This window comes from Crocodylus porosus, unplaced genomic scaffold, assembly GCF_001723895.1.
Source record: "Crocodylus porosus isolate Cpor-Errol unplaced genomic scaffold, CroPor_comp1, whole genome shotgun sequence".
Lineage (NCBI taxonomy): Eukaryota > Metazoa > Chordata > Crocodylia > Crocodylidae > Crocodylus > Crocodylus porosus.
The window spans coordinates 8989613-9013049 of record NW_017728929.1 but is presented as its reverse complement, the minus strand read 5'-3'; the positions used below and the strand labels follow the sequence as shown (position 1 = coordinate 9013049).

Here is a 23437-nt window from a genome sequence, read left to right as displayed (position 1 = left end):
AGCAGTGGTCTCTAAAGTGGGGTGTGTGCACCCCATGGGGTGCACAAGACGATCCATTGGAGTGCAGGAAGAAAATATTAGAACTTCTACTTATATTTATTTTTTCTAAAAAAATAAGAAAGAAATTAAGCTTTACTAATATTTAATATACGGATTGACACTGGCGCCTTCACTTGGTCCGTATGCCAGACAGTCATGTGTCACGTACGGTACGCGAGGTGTCCTGAGGGAAGAGTGGGAGTTCCACAACACAGAGGGGTTGACAGTGGCGCCCTCACCGTTTGTTCGCTTTCGGCACATCGCGACGTATTGTGGTTTACGTGTGCCCAGTTAAGTGGATTTACAGATTATATTATCTAGTTTTAACTAAACTAACAAAATGGACTAGTGGCTTAAAAAGATTCCTGCAAAGAAACCGCGGATTGAAGATAATACTAATAAGGTGAGCACAAGCGAACAACAAGAAAATGGCAGAGCTGACACTTCTCCTACTCCTAGTATGAGCTCTTCGTCAGCCACATTATGAGGTAAAAACAATGATGATCTAATTGGATCTGCCAAGAAGTCGGCCAAAAAAATTCAAAATTATCAAGAAGACTATTTGAAATATGGACTTACATCCACTATCGTTAACTATGAACCTCACCCTAAGTGTATATTGTGCCGTGAGATATTAGCTAATGATAGTATAAAGCCATCACGATTAGCAAGACATTTAAAAACTAAGCATCCAGAACATGAAGACAAACTGCTACAGTTTTTTCAGTGATGTTTAAAGTCATGCGATACTCAATCCAGTACTTTACAAAATATCACTAAACTTAATGATAAATGTTTAGAAGCCTCTTTTGAGGTTTCTTACTTAATAGCAAAAGACAAAAAGCTACATACCATTGGGGAAACACTTGTTCTTCCTGCCGCAGTAAAAATGACTGAACTAATGCACAGAAAACAATATGGTGACAAACTAAAATGCATTCCTTTGTCAGCAAATACTGTTGGAAGATGCATAGAAAACATTGCTGAAGATTTGAAGAAACAAGTATTAGAACAAATTACGCAGTGTGGGAGGTTTGCTATACAGTTGGATGAAAGTACAGATGTTTCTAACATGTCTCAGCTTATGGTATTTGCTAGATTCTGTTTCAATAATGAAATACACAAAGAACTACTTTTTTGTGAGCCACTAAAGGAGAGATGTACCGGAGAAGATATATTCTCAATATATCTTTAATAAAGATGATGTTTTATGGAAAAACTGTGCAAGTGTAGCCACTGATGGAGCAGCTGCTTTGACTGGAATAAAAAAAAGGATTCTGGGCCATGGTTACAGAGAGAGCACCACACGTGAAATTCATTTACTGCATCATGCATAGGCAAGCTATTGCAGCAAAGAAGTTGGAGCCAGAAGAGCACAAAGTGCTACAGGTTGTCAATGATGTGGTTAATTTTATAAAAACAAGACCTTTAAATAGTAGAATCTTTACAGTACTTTTTAATGAGATGGGGAGTGACCATAAAAATCTTTTGCACCACACAAGGGTTCGCTGGTTATCTCTTGGCAAAGTGCTTAAAAGAGTTGTTAAACTTAAAGATGAGTTAAGCATTTTTCTTTTACAAAAAGACAAGTGTTCCAAATTTGCTGACCTTTTCTGTGATGACAAGTGGCTGTCAGTAGTATGCTACCTAGCAGATATTTTAGAAAAAATAAATACACTTAATCTGTCCCTTCAAGGTAAAGGTGATGTTTTAACAATGAGTGAGAAAGTAACTGCTTTTCAAAAGAAACTCATGCTATGGAGACAGCATTTTGAAAACGGATGTTTGGAAATGTTTCCATCTTTATGTGATTTTGGTGCTGAAAACTATGTAAGTGTGTCACCTATAAAAACTCTCATATCTGCACACTTAAAAAACTTGGAAACAGAATTTTCTAACTTGTTTAAAAATCTTCCAAACAAAGTTTCAGTGGGTTTTGAAATATAAAAATGCAACACCTTCCAATTAGTTTGCAAGAACAACTGATTGACATCAGGGAAGATGGAACTTTACTAGCCAAATTTCAACAAAAACCTTTGCATAATTGATGGATGGGATTGAAAAATGAGTATCATGATTTAGTAAGTGCAGCCAAAGATAAGCTTCTTCCATTTGAATCTGTGTATCTTTGTGAGGTATCTTTTTCAGCTATGACAGCCATTAAAACTAAGTATCCAAATAAACTGAACTTAGAACCAGACCTTCGAATAGCTGTATAAAAGTGTTAAACCAAGATTTTCAAAAATAATGAAGCATATTTTATGAAGCATAAAAATAATATTTTTTTTTTAGTGGGAGCAAAAAGGTTTTTGGTACCATTAATAAATACAATTTAAAAATTTTTAAAAAGTATTGTTTATTTCATCTTAATCTCAACCTTTTTTTAATTTCTATTTTTGTGTATGTTTTATAATGTACGTACAGTACATTAGTACAGTAGTACATGTATATAATTTATAAATAAATAAGTATACATATATTGGAGGGGGTGTGGTCAAAAAATGTTTACTGATAGGGGTGCGTGATCAAAAAAGTTTGGAGACCACTGTCCTAGAGGACCACATTCCCTAGCTCTCACCTCCTCAATGCCACAGTGGAGGAGAATGATGTGCAGGATGGAAGTTGCTATATGGTGGCATCTGAAGTACATGAATCTGTTAGCTTCTGCTCAGGCTGAATAGCCAGGGGGCCAGATCATCAGCTGGTGTAAACAGGCATAGTTCCATTGAAGTCAGTTCAGCTATGCTGATTTACACTAGGTCATGTCTAGCCTATATGATTCAAGGAGGCTGGAAATGGTACACCCATAGTCATACAAACAGTTGGACCAAAGCCAGTAGTGTTAAACATGCATGAATAAGGCTTATTCCTGTAAGCAAAAATTTGTGAGATCAAACCCATGAGCTGAGTTAATAGCCTAGAATGATGTTAGGGCCCTGCCACACATTCAGATTAAAGCTGGATAGAAACCAGATATAAAGTTGTTACACATTTTCAAACGTTAGCTTTGTAGCTGGTTGGCTTTTTTTGTAACTGGGTGGACATTTTTATGGTGTAATTATTACTTTGTACATGTGGTTGGTCTAAATTTATCATGTAACATATGTAACGTGTGGCAGGGGGCTTACCTACATAGGCAGTTTACCTTGTAGCAGTATAAGAAAACCATGTGCATACGTTTTTACAAATAATCACAAACATCAGTGCAGGATAAATCATTCCTTTAAAATAAGAGCAACGTATTCTTGATCAGCCTAAGAGGCAGTGGAGGCTGAGTCCTGCTATCTTGCACCCCATGCCTTTATTTGCATCTTTTAGAAAGTTCCTCATCCTTTAGCTAATGCAGCAGACATGTCTTGTTGGTTGGCATTGGATTCTACATCAAAAAAAACTTGTGGAAATTTTGAATGGAGCTATCTTGCTCTCCTTTTCATCAAAAGGGTAAAACCCCTTTTTTACCTTTCATCCTGGGTCTATCTTCTATTACTTCCTCCATGGGCAGCTTGTTCTGAACAGTTTTCCATAGTGGGTCCTGAGGGAGAATTCTATTTAAAACATGAAAACTTGGAAGCAGGGGCTTGAGGAAAGGGTACAAGGGAAGGACTAGAAAAACACAGGGTCTGTCCCAGATCTGCAACCAACTGGGTGAGTCACTTGAATTAGACACCAAGGTTCCTATATATGTGCATTGAGGCTGCTCCAATGCACTGTAACTATAGCACATCAGAGCATGGTAATTACCGTGCTCTAGCAGACTCCAGCATCACAAGTGTCAGTGTCCCCATGCTGAAATATGGCAGCGGGGCACTTTAACTAAAGCTTGTTCAATGTGTTTTAGTTAAAGGCCTGCTGCCATTTTTCAGCATGGGGGACAATGATACCCATGATACCCCAGGCACTTTAATTAGAACGGCTCTTGGAGCCTCTCTTATTAAAGTGTCTCATCCTCCCCCTCCACTGGAGCATGTGTGTAAATGCCGCTAGATCCCTGCGTAGCAGGCAACTATTTTAGATGTCCAAATACAGACGTATGTTAATTTCTTTGGTGTCTCAGGTTTGCACGTGTTGGCTTTCACGTCTGTGCTTCATTTTCCTCATCTTATGGAATGGAGGTAGCACTTGTTCCATGATGCACATAATGTTGGCAATGCCTGGCTTTTACAGGCCAAGGCGGCAAAGTTCCTCCTTCAAGGAGTTCACAGGTTGCAAAGGAGAAAGCTGTCATGGGCTGTGCAGGGGAACAATGGATGGCAATGACCAACACTGAGGGAGGGAGTCTGAGCCTTGATCTTCAATTCTGAGGATTTTTTCAATTAAGGTTTGTCTTGAACACAGGGGACTGAACTCAGTGGCCTAGGAGGCTGCTTCTAGTCTTGTCTTCCTGAGAGACCATGGTGAGAGGAAGCAGGAATTGTGGTCATGAGGAAGTGGGGGTGCTGTGTGTGTAGTCTACAGAAGGTGGGAATGGGTGTCAAGGAAAATGGGGCTGAAGCCAAAGTTGTGTCTACAGCTTTATCTATAACTGGAGAACTTGGAAGGGCAACAGGGGAAGGCAAGCAAGGGGCAGCACTGCAGTACACAAATAGTGTGCCTAGCGGGTATTTAATGCTAGCAATAATAAACATCCTTCACTAGGGCTAAGTTGAGGCCGCCCAGCTCCTGTTTCTTGTTTTCCTAGATGGAAACAGTACAGAAGGAGAGACACCTCCTCACATATTCTTAGTAACTGCCCAGCTGCAGGGAAAGGCACTGGCCTTTTCAGTGTTGGGGGAAAGGAGATTCCTGGCTGCCTAAGGGGATGGAAAGCAGACAACTTTAGAAAGAACTGAAACCTCTCTCCCTTAATACTAAAACTGTCTGGTCTCTCTCTCTCACTCCTTTAAAAACAGATGAAGGCAAAAGATGCAGACAATAGAAATATTTTGTCTTTCCTTTTATGAATGGAGAAGTAGCCCTATGCAGAGGGCTGTATGCTCACAATTAGTTATTTTGGTAGCAGAGGGTGTGTATTTTTTGGCAGGATGGCTTATTTGAGAATCTGAAGGAGGAAAAAAAACTTGGTTTGAGCCTAACCAAAACTAATTTAAACTTGACCCGAACTGAATTTTTTTATTCTTTGTTTTGGGCTTAGGCTGACTTTGACTTTTTTTCTTTAGGTCAGATTTTAAATAGAAAATATTTTGTTTGGAAGTGTCAAGGCAAAACATTTTTCTCTTGTCTGAAATGGTTTAGAGACGGTACCATAGATGGGGGGTGGATTAAATGCCCTCGTTTCCCTTTCAGATTCACTTTCCCCTCTTTTTTCTTACCAAACTTATTCATCACATTTGTGAATTCACATGGATTTTGTACCTCTCCAAGCTTGATTTTTGGAATTTACTATTTCCTGTTCATGGAAAGAAATTTCTCCCACTGCTGATAGCCTCAGATGGCCTTAACTTAATGTTAAAATCCTGAAGTTAAAGTTGTGTCATTCTTAAGTAGACTTGACATTAAAGTTAAAAATTGTATGCGTTTTTGACAAGCTTTTCCATAAATGCATCATGTATCAGTACCTATGTTGTCAGCATCACTTTTGCATGAGACTTCAGCATAGATATGATCCAGTACCTGTTGAATATCAGGGGACCTACCCAAGCAACATCAGAGAGCACTGCATGTAGCCTGTAGCCTTCAAACAGAGGTCAGGTGGTCTCTTTCTGGTCTGAATATATCCAAACAATGTGCAGTTGAAAGGCATGCTGACAGAGACACACTGGAGGAATGGCATCATTAGCTCAACTGTGGCTGCTACATAATGACATATTCAGCTAAAAGTCATAACAGCCATGTCTTCCTGTGAGGACTCACATTTTCCAGTCTGTAACTTTTAACTATGCTGCAAACCTTCATCTGGAGTTCTCAGTGCAATCTGGTACATTGCGCTGACAAAATAAGAGTGCTTTAAAAACCTTTTGTATTTTCTTCAACTGCCCCTCAGCAGTAAGACAACTGAGTTCAATGGCAGTGATGCTTCTTGTCAACCATGCTATAAACCTTAGGGTAGATGCCTCCTGCCTTTATTTAAACTAGCAGACAAGAATTTAACACTGAAGATCACCATCTGGAAGGCAAATCTATAAAAAATGCATATAAAAGAATGATTCCTGGAACCTAAGACTGTAAAGTGCATTGAGGGGGGAGAGGGCAAGTCAATCTGCATTCTGACTAATAAAGCAAGTTAAATAAAAAAACCCCACCCTTATGACCCAGTCAAAGGGTTTTAAATCTAAAATCGGGAAAATCAGATTTTCTCCTAACAAAGCATGCACAGGGGCACCATTGTTCTTTTCTAACAGTCTTGGCAATGGACAACCTTAAGTCAGCTCCTCAGGTGATGGAAATCAACATCTCCCAAAAGTCTTGCTGGGCTGTGGCAGCTAACAACTTCACCCTCTTTCACTGAGGTACTTGGGGTGAGTTTAAGGTAAAAAGGCATCAGTGCTGTCTTGCAATTCTTATTGAATGTAGGCCTTGGATATTTGTTTCACCTGAGAGTAGAATCTCTGAATTAGGTATAGGCCTAACTTTTAAAGTATAGTAAATGAGCAGCAGCAATTTCCTTGCTGAATAGCCTACAGGTCAGAGCACTGAGTAAAGTGGGAGACCTGGTTCAATGCCCTTCTTAGCCTGAGGGTGTCCAGACCCACAGCTCCCACAAGCCAGGAGAGTGCCAGACTATGAAGCTTGAGACTAGTCTGGGTAGAACTACCACACACCCCTCCTGTTGACTACCCACTGGCCCTGCTTCAAGCACACAAATTCTGGGCTGTAAGGAGAGCCAGCAAGAGGTGCACCCCTATGGTTGGGGCACTCAGCTGAGAGCCTTGGGTTCTGGTTCTTGCTAAAAGGACTGTGAAAAATGCACATGGTCAAGTAGGCAGGCACCTAATGGGTTAGTCACCTCCAGGGTTATACTGCAACTGAATGAGACAGACTTGGATTATAATTTTGGATTTACATGCCTCAGTTGTGGTGAAATCAAGCTCTGCAACAGTAGACAGAACAGCCTGGACTCTGAGTTTCTGCCCAAGCAGGTGATCATTTGTTAGACCTCATCCTGGAGCTGCCAAAACTTACTGTACTGGGTGGGTGACTTCCACCTCTAGATTTAGCACTCTGCTCGAGACACCCCAGTCCTTATCAGAACTGCAGAAGGGTCCTTGGTGGGGTCCTGTTCTGCTGGCAGCGAGCCACACCCCCCCCCCCCCGCCTTATATCATCGCTCCTTTTTGAACTGGTAGGATACTGCGCTTGTAGGCAGAAGCATTAAAATCCATGGAAGATAAATCTGTGCTTTTTACCCATGTCTGCAATTGGAGCAGATTTCTTACAGCAGTCTTGTACTGCTACCATCCATTTTTTCACCCTCTTACCTTCTGCTGGTAAAATAAATAAATAAAAATACAATTAAATCTGCAAAACTCACACGATGGTTGCCAGCATTTGTAGCAGTGCAAGTTTGTTTTAGTTTACTGCCATGGCAGCAACAGTTTAAGTAGACTGACTCTCTACAGCAATGGTTCACAACCTTTATTTTACACTCAATGCGCCCTTCATTAGACATAAGGCACCCTCCTTTAGATGCAAGGCACCCCTTGGAAAATGCCAACTCTTAGCTTTCACTATGGAAAAACAATAAAACAATTCTTCTGTGGCAAAGAACTCAGGAAGACCACAACAGGGCAGAATGTTTTAGACACTCTAGATTCTTATTTGAAATCTCTAGGTTTAGATTGTGAATTATATTTGCACACCTAATAGTGTTAACACTTCGTGGTACCCTTGAAAGGATTTCAAGGCACTCCAAGGTGCTACAGCACCTTAGTTGACAATCACTGCTCTACCATAAGGAATGGGAGGCTCAGAGGCTGGAAAAAAACCAGAGTAATTGTGTCCCCATTCAATTTACTTCTCCATACATTTAGGGAAGCATCTTTGACCCACTGCTGTCACCTGCTGCTCATAGTCCAACACTGCATTTGACTAGAAAACCAAGTCAAAGTGAAATGGCCAAACCTTCCCTGCAAAAGGGCCCATTTTCAAATGTCTGTTAGGTTGAGAGAGAGACACGCAAGCAGAGCCTCACAAAGAGAAATGCATACCTACCAAACAATCCTGGTCATTATAAGTAACACAGACTGGAAGGAGCTCTGGTACCTTCCTCACTAAAGCAGGAGAGGGTTACCCCACATAAGGCTGGAGGACTCCTGCTCCTGATAGAGGAAGCATTAGTGACCACAGGGGCAGGCTACTTCAGTCTCAGTACCATAGATTTATGTAGCTCCCCAGAAACCCACTGCTCCAAACAACTGTCAGTGTTCGGTCTTTGAGGATCCGTGACTTGGGGTCTGTCATAGTTGGTGTTAATTCCGCTGGCTGGCAATGTTCATTTCAAGTACTAAGGCTAAGTTCAGACAGTCAAAAAGCCTGAGGCTAAATCAATTCAGTCTTTGTTGGTTAGCCTAAGATGTGTAGGTTGAACTGATAAGCAAGTGGTCCCTTCGACCCTAAGCACTATGATATTTTTGCAAAGCCTGTGCTGACTGGTGCCCTTTCCATCCCAGCTCCCTGTGGGGAGTGTATCCTTGAGAGGTAGTTAGTGAAGTCAGGCAGAAGGCAGGAAAGATATGCACTTTATAGACTAGCTCAGCAAAATCTATATATTTTGTTTTTTGCAAAAATATTAATCTCTCTCTCCACACACACACACACACACACACATATAAATACATAAATAAATATAAATCCACCACCAACACTCTGCCAAGTGGCACCTGTGGTTCACTTGGCAGATCAAAGCACACTAAAAACCTGTTACACAGTTCACACCGCGTATCCTTTCACCCACAAAATCTATATAGAACACAAGCTTTTGTGAACTGGAGCTCACTTCATCAGAGGCTTAGAGCAGTGTATAAAGTGGACTGAGTGATATGAATCCAGAAGGTGAGAAAAGAGGAGGGAGAGGAAGTGGGAAGGGGCAGTGCTGGGAGAGGCACGCAAACAAAGAACCCACAGGAACAAAGGGGTCACAAAAGCTAATCCAGGTGATGGGATAAGAGTCCACAGTCCCTCTTTAAACACATCCTTCAGCCACAGCTCAGATAAACAAATCTCTCCTCGTACTCTCTGGAGGCCAAAAATGGGGGTGTCTTTCTTCAGAGGGGCTGAACAAGGACCACACTCAAGGGAGATGTCAGGAAGGATCTAGCCCAGTCATCCTACATGTAGATTTATTAGAGAAAACAGGTTTTTCTGAGAAAATAAGTAAGAGGCAGTGAAAAAATAAAAGATTCTCTTGGATTAAAGCCACTATAAATATTAGTTCACTATCTAGTCAGATATCACCTCAGTTGCGAAAAAAGAAAAACATAGGGCTTGTGCCCTTCCTTGTGATGAGCAAGAGCCACCACCCCTAGCACAAGTGTCAGCTTATGGCTCACATGTTCCACCCAGAGTTTCTCCCCCTCTCTGTTAATCACTAGTCCTCTGACAGGCTCATTTCCCAGGTCAGTTGACTGCCAGCCTCTACGGAAGTTTCCCCCAGGCAGAATAAAACATCCTGGTAGGGTGTTAAAATCCAAGTCAGGTGACTCCAGTTTCATTTGTTCTCCAGTGGGACCCCTGGCCCATGTAGCATTCGGTGCTTGGCAGCTTTCTAGGCTTGCACCTTCATCTCCCCTGGAGGAAGGGCCTGTGCATTCCCCCTCTGCCAGCAACAAGACATGTCACCCTCTTTCCAAACTAGTGAAACAGGCTTAGTGGATTTTTTCCATCCCCCACTTGGTCTCTGCCTGTAGGAGCCAGATGAAATCCTTACAACGGTCCCAGTGATTCAGTACACTGTGTTCCTACAGAAACTACTGCAGTCTGTATAACACAAAGGACCAGGCCAGCACTCCAGCTCCAGCCAGTGCAGGGAGTTGGCTTGGTAGTAGCGATTCTGAGAGCATTAAAAACTCCCATCCAATAGATTAACCAGGAGTGGTCACCTAATGGGTCTCTCCAAGAGACCAGGATAAGCATAAATGTCTTACAGGTGTGGACAACTCGAGGTTCAGGAAAACTGTTCCTCTACTCTTCACAGTCCATTCCAGTCAACACACAAGTCTGGAGTGCACTGAACCTGCAAGAAAAATCAAGACATTAAATCCGCTTTGATAAGAGAACATTCCGCTCCCCTTTGAGATTTATGTCCAAGGGGAAGAAAGCACAGAAATTCCTTCTCTAATGATTCATGCCTAAGCCCAGAGCAGTTTTAGAGGGTGCAGCAGTCAAAAATACAGCTGTACACATGAATGCTCTGGTTCATACTGTGCTGGGGTGAAAGCAACACTGGGACTCTTACTGTGACAGCAAAGTGCTCCCTCAGTTCTTGACTCATGCCTGCTAAGGCCTGGCTTAGTTTGCAGAAAAAGGTGGGGTTTAAAAAAAAAAAAGCTGGCTTAGTTTGAATGGAAACTGCACCCACAAATACACCGTTTAGTACCTCAAGTAGACTGTGTTATAGCCTAAATTCCCCTCCCCTCGTTTGAGTTTGATACCGTTAAGCCTGTGCCATAAGTTCCTTACACTTTTAAACTCTACTCAGGACAATGGCTAAAACTCACTTGGCTCCAGCTCCACTCTAACCACCAGGCCTATCACTACATGTCTACTCATCTACAAAGACATCTGCCAGTAGCTGAAACAGACATCACCTCTACGAGACGAATTCAGCACACCTGGGAGTGGTGCCCTCCAGTATCCCAAGCTGCAACCAGTGGGTTGCCTTCAAAACAGTCAGCGGTATGCCCATGGCAGTGAGCTTCTGAGTGTGGGGGTGAGCTCATTAAGACTGATGGGCCATAGGGGCACCATATGGGCATGGCTATGCTGCTTCCACTTGAGGAGGCTGCCCATTCACAGCATCAGGGTGCATTTGAAGTGTGTGCAACTATTGGTGGGTGACCAGGGCACTAGCCCTAGAGGGAGTGCAAGAATGGCAACTGCTGCTGCAGCTGCCACCATTTGCCTACTGCCACTACCCAGGGGACAGGAATTGCTTGGTCGCAGACACAGCTCTAAACTAGGTTTAAAAGACTCCTAGAAAGTTTTCTTTTCCTAAGGATGGGTTCCCAGCATTGGAAGCAGGCACAGTGAGGATGGGAAGCAATGACAGCCACGGAAGGGCACCCCAGACCTCCTCTGCCTTGGTGCTGCACAGGATTGCATGGGGCTGTCCCTCTGGGCCCAACAGTCAGAGCAGCAGTTGGTACCCCAGAGCATGGGGTGGAGGATGGTTTCATAGGTGCAGGGGAAAATCTAGAGACATCTCAACAGGGGTGCTCACCAGGATCTGGGGGAACATGTGTTCACTAGAGTGCCCCAAGGGATGACAAGGTGAAATGGTCACAAACTCCTCCATGACTGATTCAGGCTGGACATAAAGAAGAATTTCTTTACTGTCCGAGCCCACAAGGTCTGGAATAGACTGCCGCCGGAGGTGGTTCAAGCATCTATTTTCAACGCCTTCAAGAGACAATTAGATGTTTATCTTGCTGAGATCCTATGATCCCTGCTCGTAGGGCAGCAAGCTGAACTCGAAGATCTTCCAAGGTCCCTTCTAGCCCTAATGTCTATGAAGCTTCCCCCCATGTGTGGGGTCTATGGGCAGTGTGGCTTACTCCGTGGCTTTCAGTGGCCCCCAAGCAAACAGCAGCCTGGGGTAAATTACCCCCAGTAGTGTAATTAAGGCAGGGCAATGGAGGCAACTGGGCCTTGACTTTGGGGGTGGGGGGTGGGGCAGGGAAATAACAGCTGCACAACTGCACCACTGACATGGTGGCAGCTGGAAGTCCTCACTAGATTTATGTGTAACCACTGCACCCAGCTATACAGTTGTCCTGTTACACCTTTGATTACTCCTTCTGCCTTCCACACACACACACTCCTGGAAACTTATCTCTGCCCTCGCACTCTGCCTTTCTATCCTGTAAATGTTAACTTTGCTCTGAAATCTACCGCTGCTCTTTGCAAACAGCAACAAAATCTATCCCAGCAGTAGGACAACACTGAAGTCAAGTTGTATTGTTTGAACATTTCTCCTTAACTCCTTTGTGGCATCATTCATGGGAGGTTGGGAGAGGGAGAGAGGAGAAAAAGCAGCAGTAGGAAATTATTAGGAGCTGAACTTACCTATTTCACTTCACAAAATCCACAGAGACACCCAAAGAAACCATTGATAATCTGAAGGGAAGCCAGGACCATCTCAACTGTAGTGATGGCCATCAGAAGGAAAAATAAGCTGACGTTCCACAGTACGATACCAGGGGGCTCAATGCAGACTGAGGTCCAGAGCGAGCGGTTAAACAGATAGTTGTCAGCCCTTAAAGACAGTGGCTGGGCATGAGACACTAGCAAACAGACTTCTGAAGGGATGATTTGCAGGTGATTATGAATAGCATGAAAATGTCCTCTTTAGTTTCATAGTGCTGGACAAGGTAGGCTTTCTTTTTTTTTAAACCTTAGCACTATCAAGAACCTGGTCTGATAGTCCCTAGCTTTCTGAAAGCCTTTCTTAGGGTATGAGATGTCTATTGTGAGCCCTCACGCTTCAACTGATGGAAGGGGACTGTGCTTTAACAAACACTTGTGTTCTTCAAAACTTTCACCAGCCATTTAAATTAATGGCTATAAAACAGTAGTAAAAAGACTGAAAAATGCCTTCCTTCTGTGCTAACGCTATGGGGTTTTTCCAGCTGAGTAAGACCTGCATATCTAAAGGAAGCAAACAGGTAAGGGGAAAAAAAGAAGCCTTTTTTGGGGAAAAGACAACCTTTCATACCTGTCTTTATGTTGTGTAAAGCAGGAAAAGAATACTGACAATTTTTTTATTTAAATGATGAAACACAAGAGTCCTTCCTGAGCTTATCTAAACAAGGTGAAGACATGAGCCCCTTTCCAGCCCTGCTATTGAACATGCTGTGTGGGTCTTGGTACAAAACCAGTGAGGGGTTTCACTATGGCTCCAGAGGGGTGAGATTTGAGACATGTATCAAAGGTTGCCATCAGTGGATCCAGCTGTTAATTGGCACTGGGCCATTCTTGCTGGGGCGTGAAAGGCAGCCAGACATGCTGGCCCTTTTGCTCCCTTGCATGCCATAGGCTACAGAATCAGGCAGGCTTTAACTACCCTGGCCCAATCGTTCACTAGGCTTGGGTGGACATTTGGCCTTTAGTTTGACATAACATGCTCTACAAGGTCACTTCTCACCTGAAGGTGAAGTCTTGGCTGCTTGTGTCTGAGAAAGGATAATTCCAGTGCTGAATTCCAACCTGGTTGTAGGTTGAACCATTGGACAGGCAGAGGGGTCCATTTGTCAAGCCTAGTCCAGCCATGATAAAGCAGGCAGCAGATCCCAGCAATGCCAGTCCCGATAAGATGATGGAAAGGAACAGCTGGGGGTACAAGACACAGGCATGAATGTGTAATTCCACGTGGGATGTTTTGTTGCCTCACCAAGTTCCAAGGGCCCTGCTTGGGGCCAGGACTGCCATCTGCTCAGAAGAAATATGAGGCCTTAAAGGTTAGCCTCAGGGACTGCACTTTAAACTAGTGGAAGAAACTAAGCGCTCTTGCAACTGCTATAGAACTTGAATTAAAGGCATTGCCTCATTTCAGCTCCCAGCCAGGCTTCTTTATAACCACAGCACAAGCCTCAGCCCCTCGTGGTCCTGCCCCTGGAATCCACTGGGTGTGCAATACCAATGCCCAGTGGCAGCATTTGGTGTGCACAGATAAGGGGCACAAGCTGCAGAGGATCAAGCCATGTACTCTCATTCATTTAACCCTCTGTTACCAGGGTGGATAAATGCAGAAGAAAACTACATCTGGTCTTCTCACTTTGCACCTGTTTTGTAACCTCTCATCCACTTTGACTCAGTGACGTTCAGCAGCCATTTATCTCCGAAGCAGCTATGGCTTGTGAGTGACTAGCCAGAAGAAAGCAGGATGCAATGTGCAGAAGTGCTGGGCTGTACTCAGTACCTCTTATGTAGCTTGGTGGGCACCCAGATGCGGTGGGCACTTTGGAAAGACTGGCTTTATGGGGCAAGATTATTTGGGAGGTCTCTCTCCACTAAACCTAGTGGGTGAATGGGAGGAGAGAAAGGCTCACATCTGTGCCAGGGCCCAAGACAGTCTTAATGCCAGATGCTAGATGAATGGTGACCTGCATTATGAAGGGTGAGCTGAAGAGGCATCTTGCCATTATCCTCATCCAAACCAGTAGTGTCTGGTTGTTAGCACTATGTGAGAGGGAGAATGTGAATACTGGGTGATGATGGTACATGACCTCTACTACACCCAAATGCTGTGTGTAAATCTCTCATCCTCTTGTAAACAAGAGGAGCAGAAGCCATGCAGCTAAGAGGACACATGCTAATGACCCAGGGTTCTTAACTAGGCCCCAGTACTGTAATAACTGAGGGCAACCATGTTTAACATTGTGTGGTTGATCCTCAAAATCCCTGGTTGGGAAAAGAACTGCACAGCAGCAAGAGGTTGGCAGCCTATGGCCCATGGGCCAGATCCAGCTTGTGGAACCACTGGATCCCACCTGCAGAGCTGGGGGACTTCGCCTGTGTTGTAGCTGGGTGGTAGGGAGAAGCAACCAGGTCTTAGCGCTAGCCCACCTGGATCATGCTGGCTCGCCACTAGAAAACGTTGCTGACAGCTGGCCTATGCTGCTGTTGCAGGGACAGCCAGACATGCTGTCAATGAACTGTCCAAGGACTCATAGCACGTCAGTAGAGGATGAGGGAATTAACTGGACATGGGCCAGAAGCACTGTACTGTCCTTCCCCTCTTTGCCAGTATGGGAAACATAAGCAAAGATAATTTCCTTCCCACTCGCATGCAAAGTCTGTCAAGCACTGTTGGTGCTATCCAACACCAGCGGCATTAGACACGACTGATCTGGGGAATCCTGCTCTCTCAGCAGCTGTGGGCTTGGAACCTCGCTCTGCTGCCAAAACCAGTACATTTCCCACAAATGCCATGAATCTGTGCCTTACGTTCCTCCAAGTTCCGCAGTCAGAGAAACAGCCGCATCGCCATCCAACAGCCGTGATGTGAGTTGCAGCCAGAAGAACCTGAAGAAGTGAAGCACAGATTCAGGATGAATGGAACAGGGCAGGCCGCTGGTATCAAGAGCTGACATGTTCTTTCCAACCCCTCACTCTGACCTTGTATGAAAAGGGTTGTCACCCCCTATTCAGCATGGAATACATTAACTTCCAGTAGCATAGACTTAAAGGCAACAGCTCTGCCAAGAGCTAACCAAGGATAGATGCCTGTAGCTGCACAGAGCCCCACTGAAGTCAGTCATGGAGGTTCTGATACTGGGGAACTCCTTGAGAAATGAGGAGTCTGTGAACAACCCTGAAGATAAAGTTTGTTGTCTGTACTGCTTTTATCTAACATCAGCCTGTAGACTCCACATGGCAGCTTGTGTTTGCCTTAATCTGCTTTTTCAATAACTGTTTTGATGCTTAAACCCCCCCAGATTAGTGCCAGGCAGAGCAGCTGCAAAAAAGTAAGGCATAAGCAACACAACCATGTGTATCCAAAATGGAAGATGATAATTCATAAAGAGATAAAATTGGGAAACAGATGAAAACTTTTAACAACTAATATCATGTAATTACTATTTGAATCAATCTAGGAATTATTACAAACGTCAGTCTCATAGGGAGACTCTAACAGTTATGTTGACATGAGAACAAGTTGGTCTCAGTGTAATCACCTAGGGAACAACCACAACATTTGGCAGATTTATTATTTGATTATTATTTCAGCTGGCTCCATGCCAGACACCCATGAACACTTGATCATGCAATCATTTTTGGAGGAAAGTTTTGCTATTTTGGCCAACTTCAGTGTGAAGAGCAGCGGTTTTACTCATTGGCCTGAAGGGTGACTGTTAATCTGTTTAGATCTGTTTGACCTTAAAGGAAGGCAACTTAATGAAGCATCCTCAGAGAAATGGAGATTAGCAACAGACAAAATGCCAGAGCCATGAGAAGGGGAAAAATGCAGACATGGCAGTGATGCTCACTAATGCTCATAACACTGTGTAAGGGCACTGTATTGGGAAATAGCCAATTATTCTTTTAGTATGTTAATATTCCAAGATGATTGTAAAATGATTTTCTTCTTTTTAGGGCTATTCAAACCAATTAAAGGTAATGGGAGTCTTTTTACTGATTCACTGGGTGTTGTGGAGCTGTGCATTGGTTTCAGACATTAACATACAAAATGCTTAAGAGAAAGTGGTAAGTGTAGACACGCAGGGGTGCTTCATAGAAGTTATATGGACTCCGACTACTGCTCCTACAGCTCGCTTTGGAAGTGCTACCTCCGAGATGGCACACAAAACTGCTGAGGTAAGGCAGACAGGTCACATTACTTACAGTTATGCCTCCTCCCCAGATGCCTGGTGCTTGCATGGCCTGCTTGGTGATGTGGCCCTCCTGTAGGTACTTCCATGACCAGTTGGGGAAAAGAAGGAAGAAGTTGGCAGCAATGGAGAGCATTCCCAAGACAAACAGGCATGGGCCCAGGATTCGAGTGCACTTTCCTACACACATTGTCAGTGAGTGAGTACTGCACAGAGGAGGAAAATGGGGGGGAAGAGGGTGAGAGAGGTTCTTTCTTGATACGAGTCAGCCTTTTTGTACCTAGATTCCAGGGTGCTTTAACAAAGGAGACCAATACTGTGTGCACCTCAGTTTCTCTGTTTGTAAGACAGGGAAGTCACAGAGAGGCAAGGGATTAGTAAGAGCCAATGAGGGCTGGTGATAAAACTGGAAATAAACTCAGGTTTCTTGGTTCTCAGCCTTTAGTCGCACCACTTTTTGACACGGCTCAAGCTAAGAGAGGATCCCAGCAGCAAGGTGAAATTTTGCATTGCAGTCTATAGAATGGGCAAAAAGCTCTCGTACAAATAAGCAAGATGTCATAAGACATTGATATGATCCAGAGCTGGCTCAAGGGTACTTTTCTGGGACTTCCAAACTAAACAACCAGAATTAATTTAAGTACCAAAATCTCACATTAAAATGCCCCTTTGAAATCATGTTACAAAGATTCCTCCCTCAGGTCATTCATCTTAAATTTCTTGGGCCAAATTTCAGTCATTTGTCCCGAGTTAAATCTGGAACGACTTCATTTCTGGAGGGAGTTATTCTATATTTGCACCAAGAACAGGCTCTCACCCCGTATTGGTAGAAATGGAGACTTCCTGCCCATGAACAACAATAGTGAGGTCAGATCAGTATCCCAGAGACTATTTCCATATATATGTAGCATTTATCCTGTGAAGAATTTGAGCGGTCAATATGCTGAGTTAGCATGGCGATACAACGTTGTGGAACTGGGATAAGACTAACATTTTCCTTGTGTAGGTTTATACTACAAATTGAAACTGCTTAATTCAAACCCAACTTGTAACCTGCTAAAGCTCATCTGAAGGCACTTACTGGTACAAGTAAAAGTGGTAGTATACTTTCAACATGGAGTTTTTTTGGGGTGAGGTTTTTTTGTGTTTTTTGTTGGGTGTTTTTTTCCAGACGTTTTTTATCATTATTATTATTATTTTATTTTATTTTTTTACAGCTGGTACCATTGCAGGAAACACCTGTAGCAAATTAAACTCAGTCTTGCCAAGATATTCAGATTACAAGATATCACATTACTAGGTGTGGTTTGCCCACCTGGGTTAAGCAAAGATCCAGTCTGCTGAGCCACTACTGGCATAGGCAGTGGAAGGCCAGGGCTAATGGGGCTTAGTCCCCCCAGACTAATTTTGCGGTGGCCAGTGACAGTGCCATTGCCATGCCCCACCACTGCAGCGCTGTGCCCAGTGCAGCCGCCATGCGTATAGCACCAGCGCATGCTGGCCCCCACAATGGGATTGTGGGAGGGAGGGGCAGGGGGCAGGTGGGTGTGCCTCCACATCACCCTCCCCCCAATAATATTTTCTCCCCCTGCTTATTACTACTGGTATCCTATCCAAGTAGCTGATCATTACTATTTGCATTAATTTCTTTAGCAACCTCTGGATTCTGGGCAATTGCATAATAAATACCAACAAGGCAGTTACCACTTAAACATGTTTTAGTTTCAACATAATAGAAAGAACTGCAACTGAGAAGGAAATGGGTTTTGGAAGTGAAAGCTGACCAGCAGCAGCTCCAGAAGTGATGATGTCTTACAAAACCATTGCATAGGGACATAACGTTTTGCAAGGCATGGGTGGAATTGTTAGTTCTACCTGAACTGACCCTGGAGAAAAAGGATGCGAAACTCACTGCATTGCTGCCCACACAGTTCTCTTACCCCAGCTGCTCTGCTACAGCTATTTCACATTCACCAACCAATGTGAGCTCTTCGCCTCCAACAAGCTGGAAGAGCTTGGAGGAACAATATAATTTGTGTGCAATTGCTCTGCTTTTGTCAGGGACCTAGAGAAGCACTGGAATGGCAATTGGGAAATCTGAGCCAATTCCTGGCTCTGCTACGTACTGTTCAGAAAATCATTTCACTGCTCTATGCCTCAGTTTCCCCTCTCACCCTTTGTCTGGTCTATTTAAACAATGAGCTGTTTGGGGCTTCCAGCCTTTACCACCAGGACAAGTCACAGAAGCAGACTCATTTCTGTGAACATCTGCTCTAGGTAAGCAAGAAACACTCTGTGCCTAGAATACATTTTATCCACTTGGAAGTGACACTCCTTCTTCCCCTTCCTAAGTCCCTCCAGCGCAACTCCAGTCGGCCAAATTCTCCTCAGGTCACTTAGAGACAAGACCCAAGACTCTAAGCACAGAAGCCCAATGCTCAGATACAGAGCAGCTGAATGAGCCCCAGCTGGGAAACACAAGACAGTCTTCCTTCCTTCCAAAGTTCCTCTATGATTAGATCAGAAACATTTGCATTTAATTTCCATATGAGATCACCCTCAATCACAGCAAATATCAAATCCCAGAAAAATCTTGCCTTCCCCACTTACCTGAGAGAACTGGAACAGTGTGATGCCAATGTGCGGAGTTACCTGCTGGTTCAAATTGGTATTTCTCTGTCTCCCTCTGTAGGCAGTATATAAATTATTGTAGAAGCTCTGAAGAAGCTTGCTGTTCTTCCTAAAGAAAGGTAGGGATATGCTGCAGATTGGCGGATATTTATAATACTTTGGACGCGTCAGCATGCATCCTGTTTCTCCCATAGATGGTCTGAAGTGGCATCTTGCCTCCACTGCCCATCAGTCATACGCCTCATCCCTCCCACATGACCGACAGCTCGGATCTCTGAATAAAGAGGTCCTGTGCGCTTACACAAGGAAATGAAATTCATACTGAATGAGGAAGTTGTTTGCTTTCCTGGAGAATTTGAATGGGGTAGAGGACTGATCATGGTGTGAATCTGTGATAGACTGCAGGTTCAGCAGAACTGGAAGAGTCAAGGAACCAGACAGTATGACTGAAGTTGGTCATCCAGATATAGAGCTTCTCTGCTTCCTGCATGCCCTAAGCATGCAGCAGGAAAAACACCTTCCTTTGTACCCTAAGCATGTGGTTGTTGTGGGGGGTGGGAATCAAAGATGAACTGCTCCCAGATCCAAGACCTCAACGTTGCCCATACTTGTAACAAACCCTGATCAGGTCCCTTAGTGGAAACTGAACATTGGACCTCTGGATCTAAAAGTGTGAACTGTTTACTGCTTGATCACAAGGAACGAAGTCCATTAACTCCAAGGCAGAAGCAAGCCCAAACTCCAATGTACAGTTCAGCCATGGAAGATGAATAGAGAGCTTCACTGTTAGAATGGTCACTCGTTGCATGTGCACTTACATATCTGCATATAAAGTGTTCTGTCAAAGTGAATACAATTGTCCCTGTGAGTAGAGTTTCATGTGCACAGGTCCTGATCTTGCAAACACTTAAGCAGACACGGAAAGCATTGTATGCAAACTGTGGATACGGAGACATCTCCACCAGCCCTTTAACCAAAGCAGAAACCATGTGTATGCCTGGAGACAGCATCCGTTTAATTTGCTTTTAGAAATTATTGCAATAACAGGCATGAAGCCAAGACTTTTTAAACATTAAATGTAAGAACATAAGAAACACCTTACTGGGTCAGACAACAGGCTCTTCTAGCCCAGCATCCTGTCTCTTCCACTGGCAGAGTTGATGCTAAAAAGAAGAGTATTTAAGGAGAACCTGATCTGTCCCCCACCCCTTCCCCCCTACAAACATTTAGCAAAATACTTGCCAACAGAGAATATGGGACCTACCGTAGTAGGCATATTTGTTTTCTAGGGTTTCAAAGGATTTTGGGTTTAACTAAACAAACACATGCCCAAAGTGGGATATAATATGCAAAGTTCTTGCGCAAGAGCTATGGATAATTAGATATCCTATGTAGCGATAGATTAACATAAGAGAAAGTTGAATGTTTTAGCCTGATTAACTTATTCCATGTAGTGAAATACTGATTGGAAACAGTTCATTATAAAATACAAGAGAAAAATCAACAAACAAACAACAAAATAAAAACAAACAAAAAAACACCTTTTGGATGCACACCTTGCTGGGGTTATTTGACCCCATCAGTCTTTCCTGCCTAGAGCAGGGGGGCTGGACCTGATGATCTCACAAGATCCCTTCTAGCCCTAAACTTCTGTGAATCTGTAAACCTGAACCCATCAAGTATTCAATTAGGAAAAAATTCAACAACAACTAATGCACATCAGTTTCACCTCTAAAGAGATATTTCAAGAACTCGAATTCCTTTCCAACTTCAGCATCTTAAAGTAAATAGGCTTTGTTCTTTTTGGATAGGTGCAAGTCCTTACAAAAAATAACTCAGTACTCAAGCTGCAGAATTGAAATTCTGAATTTCCACATCTCAAACTACAAAGCCATCAGAGAGCCGGCTTGGTTTGACAAAAACACAAGGCAGGTCATTCTCAGTAGCTGCTTGTCAGCTTTGCAATTCCCTCCCCTTTGAGGTCCACCAGAGCCTGGACATTTTCCAGCAGTGCTGTAAGACCTTCTTATTTGGATGGATATCCAGCAAGCAAAGCTAAATTGAGGTATTGCTTAAGAATTTTTTATTGCATATTGTATTCTGTTTTTATATCATATTTTGTCTCTTTAAGCTGCCCTGAGCCTTTGTTGTCTATCTAACAAATAAATACAGCCTGGCATTTGGGATGAGTGGCATCTGTTAAATGATACTGTCATGTACACTCTGAGGTAGCTGGAGTAACTTCTGAAAACATCCTTAAAGATTCAACTCTTGAAATACCACTTAACTGTGAAACCTACAATCAGCCCCCACACCTGGAAAGTTTGTGAGCTTCCCAATGCTATGATGTACGTAATTGCAATTTTAGTTTTGCAAATTGTTTAAAGGATCCTTTCTTCCCCATTTTCTCCCACTCTCCTTCCCAAACGTTACAGCGTTACCTATCCTAAGCAGTCAAAAGCCATGAGTCAGCCTCCACCCCTCACAAATCATGAGATTTCTGTTTTTAAAAAGACTATTTTGGTTTGCATTTAATTTATTTTGAGCTTTTGCAATTCACTCACTCCATTTTCTGTCCATAACTTCAAGAACTAGAACAAAAGCTGAGATTCTCTCTCAACAAAATTACCCATAGACTCAGGGCTTTCAGAATAACATCCACTAGAGTGAAAATTTGTAACACCTATACTACCAAATTTCAGAACTAGAGAAAAATCTCAAACTAAACAGAAAGATGCATGATGCTGCTCTGACCTTCTGTGTTGGAAACAGATATTCATCATTTACAAAAAAACTCCTGCATAAGTTTCTTTTAAACGCAGGTTCTGAGCTGGGCTTCCTTGTGTTCTCAGGTAACCGGTGGTAAGGTAACACAGTTGTTATCTGGATTTCATTTGAAGGTTTTAGATGAGATCATGGTCCACCCCAGTAAACCCAACTGTCAGTGGCTACCTGGTCGCTTGGGCAGGGTAGTCAAAGGCAGCCAGATGTGAAGCCATCTGCATCACTCCCTTTGTGTGCCAACTTTTGTGCCTTGACCTTGCTCGCCCTGTGTATAGCAAGGCTTGGGCAAAACTTTGATCCTTTAATATTACACTGTACCTGGTATCTAAATATCCCAGTGAAGAAATGAAAATTAAGAAATAATTTCAAATTTCAGACCAACAGATTAGTTGCTATTTCTGTGACTTTTATTGATTTCAAGTCATCAGCTGCTTTCTCACTGCAGTATCAGCAGCCCTGGGGTCCCTACATGTACTTTCAGTTTTTACTAAGGGAAACAAAAGCCTATGAACTAGCCATGCTTCCAAGACTGCTTTTAATCGGCTGCAGTCAAAAGAATTTAGGCAGCAGCCTCTTCGTGGCAGTCACTATGCTAACAGTCGATCAAGCAATATTACAGCGATGCAGGTTGAGATTAGATCCAACCCCAGAATTCACCTTCTGTTCCCAACATTGAAGGCTGCTAGTGAACAGGTGAGATGGGATGAGGAAGCTTGAGTCTGAGTGGGACAAAGGGCATTTACCTGTTCTCAACAGTGGGCAGGCCAGCCACCGTGAGCTCCCAAAACTGTAGGAAAATTTGTACTTGCAGTGGTGAAACAGGCAGGGAGAGCATCCCATCTGCATTTGAAGCCTCAAACACAGAAAACAATACTCACAGAAAGAGACAGTTAAACTGCCTGGACTGGCCAAGTAAAAAGGCTAACTCACCTGATCCCTCCAAGAAGTCCTTTGATCACACGGGAGAACCCTATAGTGTTTGGATCCTAGACGGCACGAGGAAAAATCAGTTTTCTGAATTACACAGGTACCATTTGCCATCACAACAGCATCTGTTAGGAGCAAAGGCCTGCATGGAATGTGCTGGGATACTGTCTCCATCTCCTGGTGGCTGAAGCTCTCCAGCCCACTCAGCACCCCCTTCTCATGCAGCTTTCCTGAGGACAATAGATTTATAGATAATAGAGTCAGAAAGGACCCCGAAGGATCATCATGTCCAACCTCCTGCCCCAGGCAGGAAAAAGACCAAGGTCAGACGACCCCAGCCAGGTGCCTATATAGCCTCCTCTTGAAGACCACCAAGTTAGGTGATAGTACCATCTCTCTTGGCAGCCTGTTCCAGATTCTGGCCACCCTTATTCAGATCCACCCTTATCCTGATCCAGATCTCTCAACCCTCCCCTCATAGGGTTTTGTACGGAGGCCACTAATCATGCAAGTGGCCCCCCTCTGGACCTTCTCCAGATTCTCTGCGTTTCTCCTGAAGTGCGGTGCACAGA

General features: G+C 43.5%; 1 protein-coding gene across 1 annotated transcript; it reads right to left on the bottom strand.

The window, feature by feature from the left end:
* Window positions 1–8825: 8825 nt before the first annotated feature.
* On the bottom strand, window positions 8826–19420 carry TM4SF19 (transmembrane 4 L six family member 19). Its single transcript, XM_019543061.1, has 6 exons — window positions 19134–19420; window positions 16537–16729; window positions 15139–15216; window positions 13337–13521; window positions 12259–12448; window positions 8826–10207 (listed from the first exon to the last, which is right to left on the bottom strand). Exons 2-5 carry the CDS (start codon window positions 16711–16713, stop codon window positions 12259–12261), a joined length of 630 nt encoding a protein of 209 aa, XP_019398606.1. The 5' UTR covers window positions 16714–16729; window positions 19134–19420; the 3' UTR covers window positions 8826–10207.
* Between the last annotated feature and the right edge of the window lie 4017 nt (window positions 19421–23437).

What these genes read in the sequence shown, in the direction of transcription:
- TM4SF19 (XM_019543061.1), bottom strand. Translation starts at nt 16,713, where the DNA reads ATGTGTGTAGGAAAGTGCACTCGAATCCTGGGCCCATGCCTGTTTGTC. An exon ending in TCTGGGGAGGAGGCATAACT is followed by an intron (nt 15,217 to 16,536) that starts GTAAGTAATGTG and finishes TCACTTCTTCAG; the next exon opens with GTTCTTCTGGCTGCAACTCA. An exon ending in AGCCAAGACTTCACCTTCAG is followed by an intron (nt 12,449 to 13,336) that starts GTGAGAAGTGAC and finishes ACTGTCTTTAAG; the next exon opens with GGCTGACAACTATCTGTTTA.